Source organism: Penicillium longicatenatum, assembly GCF_028827895.1.
Source record: "Penicillium longicatenatum strain IBT 33135 chromosome Unknown contig_11_segment0_segment0, whole genome shotgun sequence".
In the NCBI taxonomy this organism is placed as follows: Eukaryota; Fungi; Ascomycota; class Eurotiomycetes; order Eurotiales; family Aspergillaceae; genus Penicillium; species Penicillium longicatenatum.
In genome coordinates, this window is record NW_026643117.1 from 1,531,473 (window position 1) to 1,547,525 (window position 16,053).

Here is a 16,053-nt window from a genome sequence, read left to right on the forward strand (position 1 = left end):
TGTTCGACCAAATTCATCAAAAAACACAATCAGAACTTTACCTGCGTCGGTACCCTCGGAAGCAAGAGTTGTTGCATCCACCACGTGGATTCAACTCAAAGATATCTGTGCGTGGTAGGAAAATAATCTATCTCCGTCCAGATCATCGTCGATTAAGTCACCACTGTCTTCCGCTCTCCGAGGGCTATCAGCTTCAAGCTCGATTTGTTCGAGAGCCAATTGGGTAGCCTTTTCGAATTCCTCCGCGGTCCAATCAGTTTCTAGAAGCTCTGGCTTGATGAGGAAAATCCTTTCCCAGTTAGGACCAAAGTTATATAGAGATTCATCATTGCAAATAAAACGATCTTCCAGCAGACGGCTCATACCTTCATAGATGGTATCTCAAGCGGGCTCTGAATCCCGTCCATAGCATGTACGTAGCCAGTAAATATCACCTAGGTTTGCGCGCCCAACATTTGGCTGACGCACGCGCTCAAGTAACTCTTGGCTTTGGGCTGGGAGCGTACCCACATAGGAGACTCCGGTCTGTTCTTTTTGGAGCTTGTAGGGCTAAGAGAATTGGTAAGCCTTGGCATGCGGGTACTAATAGAACGACCAGAGCGCACCTCACGACCGCGTATCCCCAGATGAACATATTCGGAAAAGATGCTGGCGCTGGGCCTCTATAGAGAGGGGTGAATCTTCTTGCCATCGCTCCTTGGGCACAATTAGCGCGAAGCATAGGTCACGATATCACCAATGGAATTACCAAGAGGAATAAGTCGGACTGGTAAACTGGAGCCAGGCTCCTTGTGTGATGGGTCATCTCGGAGAGCTTAGTGTGAGTTGAAAGACAGAAGGGTAGGGTGAGGGAGCTGCGGGAAAAGATTGAATTTTCAGATCGTTAGCGTGGCGGAGAGTGACATTGTTAGAACCGGTGGCACCATTGATATGTCCATTGGTGCCTTGACCATTGATTCCATTGGCATAATCATCGACGTCGTTCGCACCGTTTTGCATTTCCCAGAGAAACATTATCCATATACTTCGGTGCAGGTGACCATAACAGCTGGGGCGACAATTCGGTCAAAAAGGTAAGTAACTCCGATATGTTCCTACTTGCATGTTGAATAATTATTTTGCAGAAAGATCATTAGGAACTTCAATTTGTTTGTTTTATTGTTCAAACCTCCCTTCAATACCGCTACAACCCAATCCTTGTGTTTGGGCTTGCTCGTAAGCATGCCTACTATCTAGTGGTGGACCCCGCATTGCTCGGAATCGCATGCCTTTTCTGACAAACGATATCAATAATATCAATTGAGGGGCTAGTGAAGCACCATTCCCCTTAGTCTTTTCTTTTCGAGATTTGCTTTAGCTATCATATGATAATTTGATGAATGACACTATTGAACAACTCCTCTTCATCCTAGATGTTATGCAGCCCCGAGATTTGTCCCAAAACTACCTAGTCTTGGCCCCGGAGACAGATACGCGTGCCAGACGCCAGCATCAATTAACTTTTGTCAATGATAACAAGCAAGATATTCGCAGATTAAATGCCAATAATGCAGCAAAGCATCGTCGAGCAATCTTCACAGGTATGTCTACCATCTATTTCCAGGGCCTGACTCCTTTCTAATACCTGTACAGAGGCCGAGCGCCAGTACATGAGCAATGAAGTCGTCAATTCCTTACCGGGACGTGACCATACCCAAGCCTTGCTGGATATAGAAAGATATGAGTGCATGACAAATGAAAACGTACATTTTTCGTTCTTCAGGGGACCATTTGGTATCTCCAGGCTCGCGCAGACCCCCACTTCGGAAGAAGCAGTTCCCAGCGATGACGAAATCCCACTGCTACTAGACGACTGGACGCTAGGGTTAGATCCAACAGTTCATCAAGAAGAACTGGACTTTGAGCTCATTGAGAGCATTCTTGATATTCCGGAAGATGAACAGATTAATACTTTGGCCCCTTGGAGTCTCATCACATCAAATGCAGAGGACGTTGAATTGGGCTCAGACATATCACCCAATATCGAAGCACCCTTGAATTTCTTCAGTAACCACATCGAAGCTTGGTCGATTCTTTCACATTACAGGGACAAGATTGTTCCCTTGATCTCACCTCTCGGCTTTGGCCAAGAAGCGCCATGGTTGAATCTCATCATGCCTTGCGCTATCAGCGCACTGACTGATCTCAGTGCAAATGGAAGTGTCTCATATGCAAGACTTGCATTATTAAATGCTCTGTTAAGTACTAGCGCCTTTCATATGGGAAACCATTCAACCACATCAATTGAAAGCTGGACAGCAACTGGAAATACATACCTAAAGCGGGCTCAGCACTACTTCCTACGATGCATGGAAGAGATTTGTCTTTCGACCGAAAAGACCAGCAAGTACAAGGAGATATTGATGGTGATACTGAGTCTCTCAACCGCATATGTATGTGGCAACACTACAATTCCCGAGCTTTACGGATCTAAGCAACTAATTTCTTCACTCGAGCAGATGATCAAGGGAGATTCCGAACAGCGTATATCCTGCCTGATTCAAGCCGAGAAGTTTATATCCATAAATGGGTTCAAGACGCCCACCCTCTCGCCCAAGCGCAGAGCCCTACATCACTGCTACGCCTATATGCGCATCATGGCAGAAACGACCAGTGTCAACGATAGCCTGACAGCAAGCCTAGCGAACGCCAGCCTCTCCGATGAAACGATGCCCTACACCGATTTCCGGATCTACCCCAACATCGTCTTCTCAGACAACATCATGGCCATGGAGAAGGATCCTGCTGTCGCACAACGCGATCTTCATTTAGCTATACCGGGCCGCTGGAGCTTAACGCTATTCCCGAAGATATACGGTATCGCCGAGAGTTTTCTCATGCTCCTCTCGCAAGTGATTCGGCTAGCGAATGAGCGGGACATTTCATTACATCAAAGCGAAGAGGGCATGTTGAGTCTTAGGGATTTCTGGACCAGAGGCAAGGCGCTAGAAAAAGCTATTCGGGCTCTTTTGATCTCTTGTAATGGTCGTACTCATTGGCAGGATGAAAGTCAGGTTGAAGGCAAGCCACGGGCGAGGGCGATGTATACTGCGTTGTTGATATTCTTTCATCGGAGAATTAACGATTTGGATCCTTCGTTGCTTCAACGGGAGGTGGAGGCTGTGCGGGATTTTCTTGAACGGGTGAAGGTGGATGAGGCTGGGGTAGGAGGTGAGAATATGGCAACGCTTATTTGGCCGGCATTTATTGCTGCTTGTGAGGCTGTGCATTCGGAGACACAGATGTTCTTTTCTGCGTGGTTTGAGTCTTGTTTTGCAATGACTGGGCTTGTTAATGCTTCTGTTGCTAGGCAGATTATTGAGACGATATGGGTTAAGAGGGAGGAGAGTGGCTTGGATGGCGAGATGTGTAATTGGCCGGATATTTTGAGAGCTAAGAAGATAAGACTGATGTGTACCTAATACAGGATATTCATGGTGCATAATGTTGCACTCCGTAAATTCCAACACTCGGAGCTCTCATCCATTGGTTCCCAGACCGAAGTTCCCCATTCACATATTCTCATACCCGGGGCTCTCAAAGAGACCGGGTCTTATTCATAAATAGACTAAGGACTAACCACAGCACTTGGTGACGGTAGTTGCATCGCTTCTGTAAGGAAGATGTGTCAGCTTTCAAGGTGTTACTGGATTGTATTGACAGGAACAGACTCACTCCCTGCTGAGCGACACAGGCTCCCAAGAAAAGACTAGAGACCCAAGGAATGCACCAATAAAGATACAAATGATAATGTATCCGTTGTAGTACATAGCAAGCAGCATCACGAAGTACGCGACGGCAAATTGCAGCATGTGCAACAAAGCTCGAATCAGTTGTTCCATGGGCGAAGGGCGGTAGGGCCCAAAATTGGCACGACCGATATTGTGAGAGGTTTTGTCGACACCCGGAATAGAATCTTTTTGGCTCAGTCCGTTGTTCTCGTGCGAGGTCTTGGGACGCAAAGAGCTGTTCTTGACAGGCGTGATAAGATCATCACCCGATGGACCGTCGTTGTAGTGGGCAGTTGAGTTACCCTGTGCACCTGAGATGATCTTCTGGAATTTTGCCTTGACGCCCTGACCGGCTGGGGCGCCGGAAGACGGGCCAGAGAGGTACATGTGGCGCAGGCGAGCTCGGCGCAGAATGAAGGACTCATAGTCTCTGCCAGCACGGCGGAGGGCCTCCAGGGCTATCACTAGAAGGATGGCACCGATGCAAGCACCGGCAAAGGCACCTTTGGAGCGGATGTGCCAGGAACGGGAGAGGAAGCCTAGTAAATGATATCTGTTTAGTATAATCTTAGGGTGATTAAGCAATGAGCGGCGTACAGGAATCAATAGTATACCAGTTCCAAAGCATCTAAACAGTATATGTCAGTCAAAGTTCAACATTATCAGAGCAGAGCACGGCGGTAGACTAACGGAGATCTTGCAGGTGAGGTCCATATCCCCCATAGTGCTCATAGTGGTCATGTTCTGCATGCCGGGAATACTGCCAGTAGGCATGGCTCCGAGGCCGCCGGTGGGCATAGAGTCCATAGTGATTTTATCTTGGACAGATCTTGCAGAATGGAGTAGAATATCAAGCCTGTACGTCAACTGCTGCCAGTCTCTGAACGGTGAGAATGGAAGATAAATGCAACGTGCGACGTGCGATGAGGTAGGAGAATAAGAAATGATACAAAAGACGAAAGGACCTGTGGATGTAAAGAGCCCGTGGAAGTGTCACACGTCTCAATTGGGTAATGTATGAGCATATTCCACGTTTAGTATAGAGTTTGGTAGGTTTAGCTGGTTCGTATGATTGAGTGCAATTGAGCAGATATTCCAGCTGTGCAAAAGCCAATGTAGGTAAATTTCAAAGTTCAGAAACATTAATTTCATTTCTCCGTTTCCTAGACGCCGTCCATGCAAAATATCAGGGTATCGTATCGTTTCATCCCCGGTTCGATCCTTTAATGACTCCTTCCAGCAACTCGCGAATCTGGTTACACCCATCGATACCCACGGCTAACATGGTCTCAGTGTATGTACTATGTAGTTTAGAGTCCATGATCATCAAAGCCACAGAAGTCTCTTCGTCGTCGTCGTCCATGTTATTCTCGCCCCCAGGCACAACAGTGGTAGTTCCGATGGTCATCAAAGGCAACTCTTGTTCCTCAGGCAGAGAAAGATCCAGAAGAGGGTCCAGTTCATCGTGTCGGGGATCCTTCGGTGTCGAGGCACTTCCGCTCATACCAGCCGTGCAGCCACAGAGCAGACCAGGCATAGGAATACCAGCATCAACCAAGGCCAAAGTGCAAGCATTGATTGCGGCGGCGAGCACGGACCCATCGGAGGAGAGAACGGAGACATGGATGCTAATGGTACTGTGTGGGTAGAGGTAGGCGTGTAAATGCGATTGGAAGGTAGAACGGAGGATGACCGCAATGCGCGAGGATGTCCTACAAATATACGAGTTAGAATCTGCCTGGCTGCTGCCATGTACCAAGAAAAAAGACCCGGAGCTTACTTGTCGCTTCCTCCACCTCTCCGCCTGCGATCCACGCCAGCAAATCCGGCAACATTGACGTCTACCTCGACGACGGCACCAGAACTTCCTGCCGCATCACCACGGCGACCCTCTGCAGGGCCGTGAACAGAGCACATGATCGAAGTGTTACCCATGGACAGGTATGATGAACCGGAGCTGGCGGGGTTGGTCGAGATCTGGGCCTGGAGCAGGCGCAGTTCGTTCCATCGGCGACCGTCCAGGCGCAGCCGGGTCAGAGGGTATGTTGTAGAGGTATCGAGAGGCATTTTTGTGACTTCTTTCTTATCTCAAAGGGAATAAGTCTTCCACTATGGCGGCAGAGTATTCAATAGTAGGTTGGTCTAGTAACCTGCGTGACGGGAGAGGTCAGTGAATCCAGGTTAGACAGAAGGCGGAGGTAGCTACTAAAAGCTGGATAGAATCGCGTACAGTATTAGAGCTTCAAGTCAAGCCCAATTGGGTGATATCGAAAGTGTAGAGCGCAGAGCTCGTGTTGGGAGAAGTTGATGATCGGAGAGCTTTTTTTTCATTTCGCCAATCGGGAATGACATCGCCCACCTTTCTTCTCCGCCTTCCCGCCTCTGCCTAAACACGCTTCTACACCATTATTCTCGCACCACTTCGATTATGCTGCCACCACTTCGATTATGCTGCCGAAATGGAGAAACGTAAGAATGACTCCGAGGTCATTATTATTGACTCGGACGATGATGATCTGGAAGTGACGCGATATGTGAAAGCAACCCCCACCTCAACCGTCCCAAGTATGTACGTACATCCCCAAACGCGCGACGTGCAGCTTACATTCTAGAAGCTCGAAATTCTGCCAACTTGAAATCAGAACAATCCCCACCTCTTAAATCAGATATTCTGGATACTCCTTCGCGTATCACAGTCAATACTCCGATCAAAGTTCAATCTGACAGTGACAGCGATGATGGGTTCAATGATGGCGAAGCGGCATACAAGAAGTTTAAGGACCGCAAGTCTGTCAAGCGCAAGCAAATTGCAGCTGCAAACCGCAAAGCAAAAATTCCCAAGATTCCAAAGAGGGAAAAGCCGGCTGATGATATGATCGTTGGTCTTGCTAAGCCCGAGAAAGCAATATCGAAACCAAAGCGTCCTCTAAAGGAGTATGATGAAGTATCATCCGATGACGACTTGATGGAATATACGCTCCCGGGCTACATCAAGCAGCGCCGTCTTAAATTTGACCGAAGGCAAGAGCACCTCGAGGAGTATGGATTAAAGCTACCACCATCTTACGAGGACGTGGAATTTTCAGATGATGAACGCCTCGAACATCTGCAAGAAAAACCGTCCTTTCCGGGAAGAACCCCTGTCCGCGAATACAAGGACATTACATTACCCTACTCTCTTGGCTTGATTCCCGCACCGATTGCGCAATGGCTACGCCAATATCAAGTTGAGGGAGTGGCTTTCATGCACGAGAAATTTATCTACCAAAAAGGTGGGATTCTCGGGGACGATATGGGCCTTGGGAAAACTATTCAGGTGATTGCATTCCTGACGGCAGCCTACGGGAAGACTGGTGATGAACGCGATAGGAAACGAATGCGCAAGATGCGTAGATCTGCTGATAAGCCATGGTACCCACGCACCTTGATCGTATGTCCTGGAACTCTGATCTCAAATTGGGTTGCGGAGCTAAATAGATGGGGATGGTGGCAAACTGAAGTCTATCATGGTGCCAGCAAGGATATCCCTCTTGAAACCGTGAAATCGGGCATGGCCGAAATTATGATCACCACTTACACCACCTATGTGAATAACAAGGGACTGGTGAATCTCATTGAATGGGATTGTGTGATCGCCGACGAATGTCATAAGATCAAGGAACGAAAGTCAGAAACGACTAAAGCCATGAATGAAATCAACGCTCTATGTCGTATTGGTCTCACGGGCACAGCAATCCAAAATCGATATGAAGAGCTGTGGACTCTGCTGAATTGGACTAATCCTGGCGTCCTTGGTCCAGTGACAACATGGAAAGCACAAATTGCAGAACCCTTGAAGATCGGACAGTCCCATAGTGCAACCGTGAACGAACTGAGCAAGGCTCGAAGAACAGCCAGGAAGCTCGTCGAGAACTTGCTACCTCAGTTCTTCCTCCGACGCATGAAATCCTTGATTGCAGATCAATTGCCGAAGAAAAGTGATCGAGTAGTCTTTTGCCCTCTGACTTGGTCACAAGCAGAAGCTTACGAAAACATTTTGGATAGTGATATTGTCCAGTCGATCAAGAATTCCACTGACCTATGCGACTGCGGACAAGGAAGAAAAGCAGGCTGGTGCTGTCATAAATTTGTGGATGGTACAGATAAAACCTGGCAAGCTTACGTCTTCCCTGCGATTGCAGTATTGCAAAAGCTAAGCAACCACCTGGCCCTTCTCATTCCCCAAGGAAATGATCCAAAGGAGAGACAAGAGAAGGAGAAGGAGATGCTACAGATCGCGCTCCCCGACCAATGGGAAGATCTCTATCGTTCTCGGGACTCAATCATGAATTACGCAAACCCCGAATTCTGCGGGAAATGGAAAGTCCTTCGCAAACTGCTTAAGTGGTGGCATTCGAACGGAGACAAAGTCTTGGTCTTTTCGCACAGTGTGCGCCTTTTGAAAATGCTACAGATGCTCTTCAATCATACCAGCTACAACGTGAGCTACTTGGATGGCTCCATGAAGTATGAAGACCGAGCTCTAGCGGTGGACGAGTTCAACTCTGATCCTAAACAATTCGTCTTCCTGATCTCTACCAAAGCTGGTGGTATCGGCCTGAACATCACATCCGCCAACAAAGTAGTCGTTGTGGATCCTAACTGGAATCCTTCCTACGATCTTCAAGCTCAAGACCGGGCCTACCGCATCGGACAAGTCCGCGATGTCGAGGTCTTTCGGCTTGTTTCTGCTGGCACCATCGAGGAGATCGTCTACGCCCGGCAAATCTACAAGCAGCAACAGGCCGAAATTGGGTACAATGCGAGCTCCGAGAGACGATACTTCAAGGGAGTCCAAGACCAGAAAGATCAAAAGGGCGAGATTTTCGGCATGCAAAACTTGTTTTCATACCAATTCGACAACGTTGTATTACGTGACATCGTGAACAAGACTAACGTCGCTGAAAGTCGAGCCGGTGTCCAAGTCATGGATTTCCACGTCGAGGAAGACGAGGAAGCTACCGGTGACAGACCTATCAAGTCCGAAGACGAAACTATGAGCCAATATGCCGCTATGATCCGCGGTGAGGAAAATGACCAGAAACCTCGAACTACTACCCCACACAAACACGACCCAGTCCAAGCGATTCTCTCCAGTGCCGGAGTGGAATATACTCATCTCAACAATGAAGTGATTGGTTCCTCTCGTGTCGAGGAGAAACTCAGTCGTCAGGCTGAGCAGGTCAATAATGATCCAGATGCCGATTTCCAAGTCTTCGAGATACCATCATCACAAATGCAGCCAGATGATGATATTTCGCCATTTGAAGAAGTTGACCAAAGAACACCCCGTCCACGTAAGCCGAATCTTTCGCCTTTTCGTTTCAAGTATCATCCGCCGGAAGGTGTCAAACGTCGGCAGTTTTGTAGTATGGCACGGCATTTGGGATATGCTGATGCGACTGAATTTGCGCTTGTTGTTGAAAATATGACGCAGGCTGAACGGAGAGCGTGTCTTGATCGGTGGTACTCGGAACGACGGGATGTTTTGCTGTCCAAGGATACGAAGATCAAGACTGAGAAGATCAAGAGTGAGAAGATCAAAATCGAGAAGATCAAGACTGAGAGGATTAAGGACGAAAAGGTCAAGGATGAAGAGATCAAGAGCGAGGATATGAAGACCGAGCGGATGAAGAGCGAGATCAAAGATGAACCGTGATTTCATGAGCCATACTCTCCAGAATATTTGCTTCTTGCTGCGTGATCTTTTGGCTGCTCGTAGCAGCACCGGCGTTGGTATAGGATACGCGATGATACCCCTTTTTTAACCTCAAGAATGCATTATCAATTACAATATACTCTAACAATAAGCAAGCGTATTCGTATTATGACTAGTGACAAACGCCACATGAATGGGGGTATCAGACATCAAAATCGAGGCTACAGCCAAGCCAGTGTCCACAACGCCGGCAAATTAGGATTCAACTCCTGCCACTCCGCCAGAATTTCAGGGACCTTCTCATCAAAGCTCATTCTCGCCGTACCAGTGCCATTATCCCACCCCTCAGTTCCATGCTGAGCGCGTTGCGCAACAGCAGCTGTATTGAGTCGGTTCGCCAGATCCAGGATCGCCTTTCCTCCCAGTAATGCTTCTTCGTGGTTATCCTTGATATCGACATTGAAGACATGAACAGGCCGATTCAGCGTCGATCCTTTACTCATTAGGTCATCAACCACCGCATCCCAGCAGCGCTCTTCACAAGTAATGATGACATCGACGACACCTCCCTCCGTACCCGATGCGCCCTTGTCCCCCTTCGCGGCGTGATCCACGCGTGGCGCGCCAGGAACCCAGTCCTGGAAGCGCTCGGGACCCCATTTGAGATTTCGGTTGCGGTCCAGCATGTTCAGGATACCATTATTGCGGTAAAGGCGCTCATCCTTAGATTGCAGCTCCTCGTACATCTGGTTGTAAGACGTTGTGTTGAAGCCGTAGACATTTGGCTGAGTGATAGAGGGACCGGGGAGACGGACGAGGGAACCGGTTCCGAAGGATATGACTGGGAAGGCAGTGGGTGCGGCAGAGAGACGGAGGTGAGCTTCCATAGACCGGTTGTTGTTTGAGGCGCAGACGGTGCAGAATTTAAGTTTCCAGTTGTCTGTACCCTCTTGGGAGTCCATCTCGGGAGTGGAGGACTCGGGTGGTGGTGGAGGGGGAGGTGGAGGAGTTTGGGGAGTCGTGCTTCCCGTGTTTACACGGCGAGGATCATATGCCATGGTGGAGATTATTTATACCTAAGGTATAGGTATGGAGAGACTAAGTTGGATGATAGGGCAAATAGAAATAAAAAATTTTTGATCAATTTGATCAAGGTGGCTTGATGTTGAGTTTACTGTTTCCTGTATTTGACTATTCTTGGCGTTAGCAAGAGAAATCTTCGTGAGATCGAGGATCAAGTAGATAAAAGGGTGGTTCAGATAAAATGCGTATAAAGAGTTTGTCCGCATAGCAAAAGCTCAGACAGCTCCAATAAATAAAAACTCATCATGTAAAAAGGCAATTGAGTAAACAGAACTATTCACTGACCTTGCAAGAATCTTTCATTATCCAGTTCTGGAGTATTACGTTGAAATCGTTGGGGCCGTAGCCCTTGAAGGAGAGAGAAGGAAAGCAAGATTGCGTCCGCTGGTGATTTTCGCGTTTTTACCATCGTGCTGACTCAGCCACCAGCTCCCCACTTCCTCCCACCGAGCTAAGCTACAATCTTGAAACTAACCACTTGAACCAGGTCACTCCCTTCAATTCATAGAGAATGGCCTCGGAACTTGAGGAAGTTGAGGAAGGGCCTTTTGTGCCTGCTTTGATTGTAGTTGATATGCAGGAAGATTTCTGCCCACCCGTGAGTGAACAACAGCTCAACTAACAGCTCGACGCTTAGTGCTGATGCGCAAGTTGCGATGCGCGTCTACAGAATGGCTCTCTCGCTGTACAAGATGGCCGGTCCATCGCTCCTCTGATCAACTCCCTCCTCGCGCAACCTGGGCTGGTGTCCCGTATCGCAACCCAAGACTACCACCCACCAGACCACATCTCTTTCGCCAGCAACCATCCGCCTCCCAATAACCGACCGTTTGAATCATTTGTGGAAATGACGAATCCCCACCCACCTCCTGGTCAAGAACCGGAAACAAAGCCCCAGCAGCTTTGGCCTGTTCACTGCGTGGAGGATACCCCCGGCGCAGACCTCATTCCCGAGATTGACGCCAGTCTCTTTGATCTAGTGGTGATGAAAGGCAGACACTCGCAGGTCGAGATGTACTCTGCCTTTGCTGATGCGTTTGGCAACATCGATCCGACTGTGACGATGCACTCGGTTACGGTGGATATCACCTCCGAGCTCCAGGCCAAGGGGGTGACGGATGTCTTTGTCGTCGGGTTGGCAGGGGACTATTGTGTGAAATGCACAGCTATTGACGCCGTCAAGGCTGGGTTTAGAAGTTGGCTGATTGAAGAGGGAACAAAGTGCGTTGTTCCTGCTGGTTGGGAGCAAGTTAAGGAGGAGCTTCTTATCGCGGGGGTTTCCGTGATCCACGCGGATGACGCGGTCCTCAAGAAGCTGGCGGTCGCATAGATGTTTGTTTAGAATTCTAATCGGTTCTACGGCCCTTCCAAATAGAACTTCCGTAACGGTTTATTGGTTTCCAATCCAATCAACGACCTCTTGTGGATTCGGCGGGATAGTTAACCCCGGTGATCGACAAGACCAACTACTTTTGGTATAAAGACGTTTTTTCGAGGACCCCTTCTTTCTCCAACTCTTTTCTCAACGCTACTGCACGGTGACGTCGCCTCAAGAACTCCCTCTACTACGTCAATATAGCTCAAGGACGTGTTTGCCCTTCTTCATTCATGATGCCTCACTCTGAGCCTTCGACGCCTGCCGCAACGGTCACTGCGCTCGACGATAAACTAACCGACGCTGACGCGGACTCGCCTGCTCAGTTTCTCCTCGATCATGGCCTCAACCACGAAAATCTGCCTTATTGGCTAATGAACGTGCCTCAATCACAGTGGACCACTGAGTGCCCAAAGTTTCTACAGAACCAATCGCCCAAGAACATACAGTGTCTTTCAATGTCTGATACCCACTACAAGCGGCAAAACTGGGATTCAGTACAAGACATAATCAGTTAAGTGGAGCTGCTACTCTTAGTGTGCATATTTGGGGCCATTTTGTTTAGCTGACTGGCGGCTTTCTGGTCCGCAGGAACGAACCGGATTGATCGGTTTCAACGCGTGCCCAGTGACCTACGCAAGTATTTGGAGTACACCGCCCACATCAAAGCCCAGTATGGATCGGTGATGCGATTCGTGGTCAAGGAGAGATTAAAATGGGGCGACGGAGACACGGAGGAGATGAAGCCCAAGGGAGGCATGTTTGAATTCGATGGTATGCTTTTGCTGTGTTTGTTCTAGTTGCAAGTGTGTGGCTGACATGCAGGTTCTTCCCTACAGACGACATTCGGATCCTACGTAACGACTGGCCTTATGGCATTGACACTGATATAATCCACCTGGTAGTATGGACCAAGTTCGAGCTTCCAGATGACCCAGTATCCGGGGAACTCACTCCAGAGGCACGCGAGGCGATCGATCATTATGTGCAGCGTACCTTTCATTCTCGGGTGGCGGCTGAGCAGGTCGTCTGGTTCAAAAACTGGAAGTCTCTCAAATCAGTCCACGCGGTCGAACATTTCCACGTCATGCTTCATCAACCGAATCCAGCATTTGTGAGGGAGATCACCCGTGGAGACGTGCCGCTAATTGAACGGGTATGATTGCATGGGTCCCGGTACGATCGGAGAGTAAGGTGGATCTATGGACTGTGCAGGAAAACCTGCAGGCATATCGTTTGACTTGGCCTTTGAGTGCCGAAGCTGATCCCCACTCCGCCAAGACGTGCCCCTCATGATGGATCAATAGAATGCCTTGGGACAAGGCGAAGCTCAGGGTTTGGAAGGGATTTACCAGGTACAATAGGTAGAGGAGTTAATTTTCGGCCTTTACTCCAAGAATCCCCAGGAGTTTCCCGAGGTCGTAGATAGGATGGCTATATAGTGAGGCCTTTCGACGTCACTGCCCGATTCAAGTCTAAGCCCGTTTTTACCTTATTCTACTAAAAACTTTTTCCCTCTTTTTTCTCTCCACTAGGTCTTTAGTCGCAACCAAACTCGGTCATTCTACAGGTCTTTCTCTTCGATTTCCAGTGGTTCAGTTCCTTAAATGCTGGTCGCCCAGTGATCTAGAGTTGCTCACAACATCCTACTCTTTCTGTCATTCCGAACGCAGTCATGCCGGTCCCGCACCTCCGCCGTTCTTCCTTAGCCAGTATGAACTTTCCACTACCCTGCCCCAACAACCATGTCTGAAACACTCCCAGGTAAATCATCGGTGGATGAATCTGCAGTTAGCGGCGATGAAGAGATCGTCGAGGCCGACCAGGGAAATGGTAATGTCTCCGAATCCTCCGCCAGAATGCCCACTGACAAGATCCAGTCCTGTCACACATCATTTCCCAGCTCCGACCGGGCGCCGACTTGAGTCGGGTCGTGCTGCCCACATTCATTTTAGAGCCCCGGTCGATGCTAGAGCGGATCACCAAGTATGAAATTTCCCCAGCTTTGGACCCTTGGCGCTTCGCCCTGCAGATGCTGACGTCTCTAGCTTCATGGCCCACCCCGATACCCTCCTCCCCATGAGCACTATTGACGATCCAGTCGAGCGATTTGTCTCTGTGGTCAAGTTTTACTTGAGTGGATGGCACATTAAGCCTCCGTACGTTGCCCGCACCGTTTGGTTTTCCCGATCGCAGTCTGACGTCAATCATACAGAGGAGTGAAGAAGCCGTTGAACCCCATTCTTGGCGAAACCTTTACTTGCTACTGGGACTATCCTGATGGCACACGTGGATACTATATTGCCGAGCAGACCTCGCACCACCCGCCTAAGTCGAGCTACTTCTTTATGGCGCCCGAGCACCATATTCGGATCGACGGGACTCTCAAGCCGCGCAGTAAATTCCTCGGCAACTCCGCAGCTAGCCTGATGGAAGGTATTGCGACGTTGCGACTGTTGAATCGCGGCGAGAACAAGGAGAAGGGCGAAAAATAGTATGTTTAGAGTTGGATCTTTTGCATGTTGAGTACTAATGGATCCATGCAGTATCTTGACGCAACCGAATATGTATGCTCGTGGTATCCTTTTCGGTAAGATGAAGTATGAGCTTGGAGATCACAGTTACGTGCGATGCCCTGAAACCGGCTTGGTGGCCGATATTGAGTTCAAGACGAAGGGGTATTTCTCGGGTACTTATAATGCTATTGGAGGAACCATCAAGAACGAAAAGACTGGCGATGTGTTATATGAGCTGTCTGGCATGTGGAATGGCGAAATGGTGATCAAGGATGTCCATGTTCGTTCTGCGCCGTATGTCCTGGATCAATCAGTTACTGACAATATCACAGAGCCACAAGAAGGATGTTTTGTTTGACGCAGGCCACGCAAAGCACTCGAAACCCATTGCTCGTCCAATCGAAGAACAGGGCGAGCGCGAATCACAACGTTTATGGCATGACACCGTGAAGGCCATCATCGCCCGGAATCACGAAGCCGCCACAGACGAGAAGACCAAGATCGAAGACCGTCAACGTGAAGAAGCTGCCAAGCGCGCCGATGAGGGCGTTGATTGGAAACCTCGCCTGTTTCGTGCTGTCCAGGGTGGTCCCGGTGGCCCGGAAGAGGGAGACGAGGACCTTGATTGGATCATTAACGCCGAGGTGTAAGTTTTATGATGTCAAATCATCGTTCCGTAACTGACTTGAAATAGCGACTCCCACGACCCAGAACTTGCCAAGAAACAAATCCTAGCCATCGCGCCTATCGTCCAAGGTCAGAAACAGTCATCTCAATATCAGATTCCACCATACGGTGCGACGCATCCCAGCGCAGCCGACTCCCAAGGATATCACAGCTAATATTGCCACCAACAATAGGGTCCGAAGCCGAACCAACCAGACCTGAGGTCGTAGAACGGAAAGATACTACAACATCTGAGGTGGAGAAGTTCGTAGATGCAGAGGAGAACCAATGAGCCATAAAATCTCTGAATTCAGAGCAGTCTGCACTCCTTCTCCCTTCAGATCGCTCGACACGCCTTTCAACCCTAGCCCTCACTTGAGGGACCGATAGACGACCTGGGCAAACTGCCAGATTACCCAGCACCATTCCTCCGACCGAAGACGGCATGCTGTTCCCTCCTTATATTCCATGTTCAACACAAGCGTTTCCCGGTCATGACGCCGCACCATTGCTGGATACCCGATTTTATGCTGGATTTTCCCAAAAGACAAAACAAAAGTACCAAAGCGCCGAAATAACAAATGAATCTTCATTACCCTCGATTATATTCAATTGCCTGGATAAGGTGGCGTGAGGTACGTCGTAATGTGAACCTGTTGCATCGTGTCGTAATAGCGAAGAAAAATCCTGAAAATCCGAATGGAGGTGAGAGTGAATGGATGTTGAATGGAGCTTAGGACAAAGGTCAAGTCTCAAATTCAAACGATAGATTAATAAGGGTGGTTCTATACAGCGCGTTGGACGGTGGGAATTTCCTGATTTTTCATGAATTTATTTGTTTTCTTTGTCTTACTGTACAATTCCTCGGGATATCACGATAAAAAACAAGACATCTAACTCCAGCATAACTCTCAACTGAGACAGACTACGCTCAAAACTCCATGT

The 16,053-nt window shown here is 48.8% G+C and overlaps 8 protein-coding genes across 8 annotated transcripts; 5 read left to right on the forward strand and 3 right to left on the reverse strand.

The window, feature by feature from the left end:
* Window positions 1-1,417: 1,417 nt before the first annotated feature.
* On the forward strand, window positions 1,418-3,461 carry N7484_000568 (fungal specific transcription factor domain-containing protein; the record flags this gene model as incomplete). The annotated part of the gene is made up of 2 exons (XM_057110989.1): window positions 1,418-1,580; window positions 1,633-3,461. The coding sequence occupies 2 exons, from the start codon at window positions 1,418-1,420 to the stop codon at window positions 3,459-3,461; spliced, it is 1,992 nt and encodes a 663-aa protein (XP_056978215.1).
* Window positions 3,462-3,614: 153 nt separating this feature from the next.
* Window positions 3,615-4,577, reverse strand: N7484_000569 (high-affinity Cu transporter CTR3; the record flags this gene model as incomplete). Its single annotated transcript, XM_057110990.1, has 4 exons — window positions 3,615-3,651; window positions 3,715-4,309; window positions 4,368-4,398; window positions 4,461-4,577. 4 exons carry the CDS (start codon window positions 4,575-4,577, stop codon window positions 3,615-3,617), a joined length of 780 nt encoding a protein of 259 aa, XP_056978216.1.
* Window positions 4,578-4,974: 397 nt separating this feature from the next.
* Window positions 4,975-5,837, reverse strand: N7484_000570 (exosome non-catalytic core subunit SKI6; the record flags this gene model as incomplete). The annotated part of the gene is made up of 2 exons (XM_057110991.1): window positions 4,975-5,482; window positions 5,551-5,837. 2 exons carry the CDS (start codon window positions 5,835-5,837, stop codon window positions 4,975-4,977), a joined length of 795 nt encoding a protein of 264 aa, XP_056978217.1.
* A 392-nt stretch (window positions 5,838-6,229) lies between these two features.
* N7484_000571 (putative DNA excision repair protein (Rad26L)) lies at window positions 6,230-9,468 on the forward strand (the record flags this gene model as incomplete). The annotated part of the gene is made up of 2 exons (XM_057110992.1): window positions 6,230-6,335; window positions 6,413-9,468. The coding sequence occupies 2 exons, from the start codon at window positions 6,230-6,232 to the stop codon at window positions 9,466-9,468; spliced, it is 3,162 nt and encodes a 1,053-aa protein (XP_056978218.1).
* A 221-nt stretch (window positions 9,469-9,689) lies between these two features.
* On the reverse strand, window positions 9,690-10,526 carry ssuA (RNA polymerase II subunit A C-terminal domain phosphatase; the record flags this gene model as incomplete). The annotated part of the gene is made up of 1 exon (XM_057110993.1): window positions 9,690-10,526. One exon carries the CDS (start codon window positions 10,524-10,526, stop codon window positions 9,690-9,692), a length of 837 nt encoding a protein of 278 aa, XP_056978219.1.
* A 536-nt stretch (window positions 10,527-11,062) lies between these two features.
* N7484_000573 (nicotinamidase) lies at window positions 11,063-11,881 on the forward strand (the record flags this gene model as incomplete). Its single annotated transcript, XM_057110994.1, has 2 exons — window positions 11,063-11,149; window positions 11,222-11,881. The coding sequence occupies 2 exons, from the start codon at window positions 11,063-11,065 to the stop codon at window positions 11,879-11,881; spliced, it is 747 nt and encodes a 248-aa protein (XP_056978220.1).
* Window positions 11,882-12,162: 281 nt separating this feature from the next.
* Window positions 12,163-13,088, forward strand: N7484_000574 (GIG1 family protein; the record flags this gene model as incomplete). The annotated part of the gene is made up of 3 exons (XM_057110995.1): window positions 12,163-12,439; window positions 12,518-12,700; window positions 12,766-13,088. The coding sequence occupies 3 exons, from the start codon at window positions 12,163-12,165 to the stop codon at window positions 13,086-13,088; spliced, it is 783 nt and encodes a 260-aa protein (XP_056978221.1).
* A 513-nt stretch (window positions 13,089-13,601) lies between these two features.
* On the forward strand, window positions 13,602-15,400 carry N7484_000575 (OSBP family protein; the record flags this gene model as incomplete). Its single annotated transcript, XM_057110996.1, has 9 exons — window positions 13,602-13,638; window positions 13,691-13,759; window positions 13,807-13,912; window positions 13,975-14,085; window positions 14,142-14,420; window positions 14,473-14,722; window positions 14,775-15,088; window positions 15,137-15,237; window positions 15,303-15,400. 9 exons carry the CDS (start codon window positions 13,602-13,604, stop codon window positions 15,398-15,400), a joined length of 1,365 nt encoding a protein of 454 aa, XP_056978222.1.
* Between the last annotated feature and the right edge of the window lie 653 nt (window positions 15,401-16,053).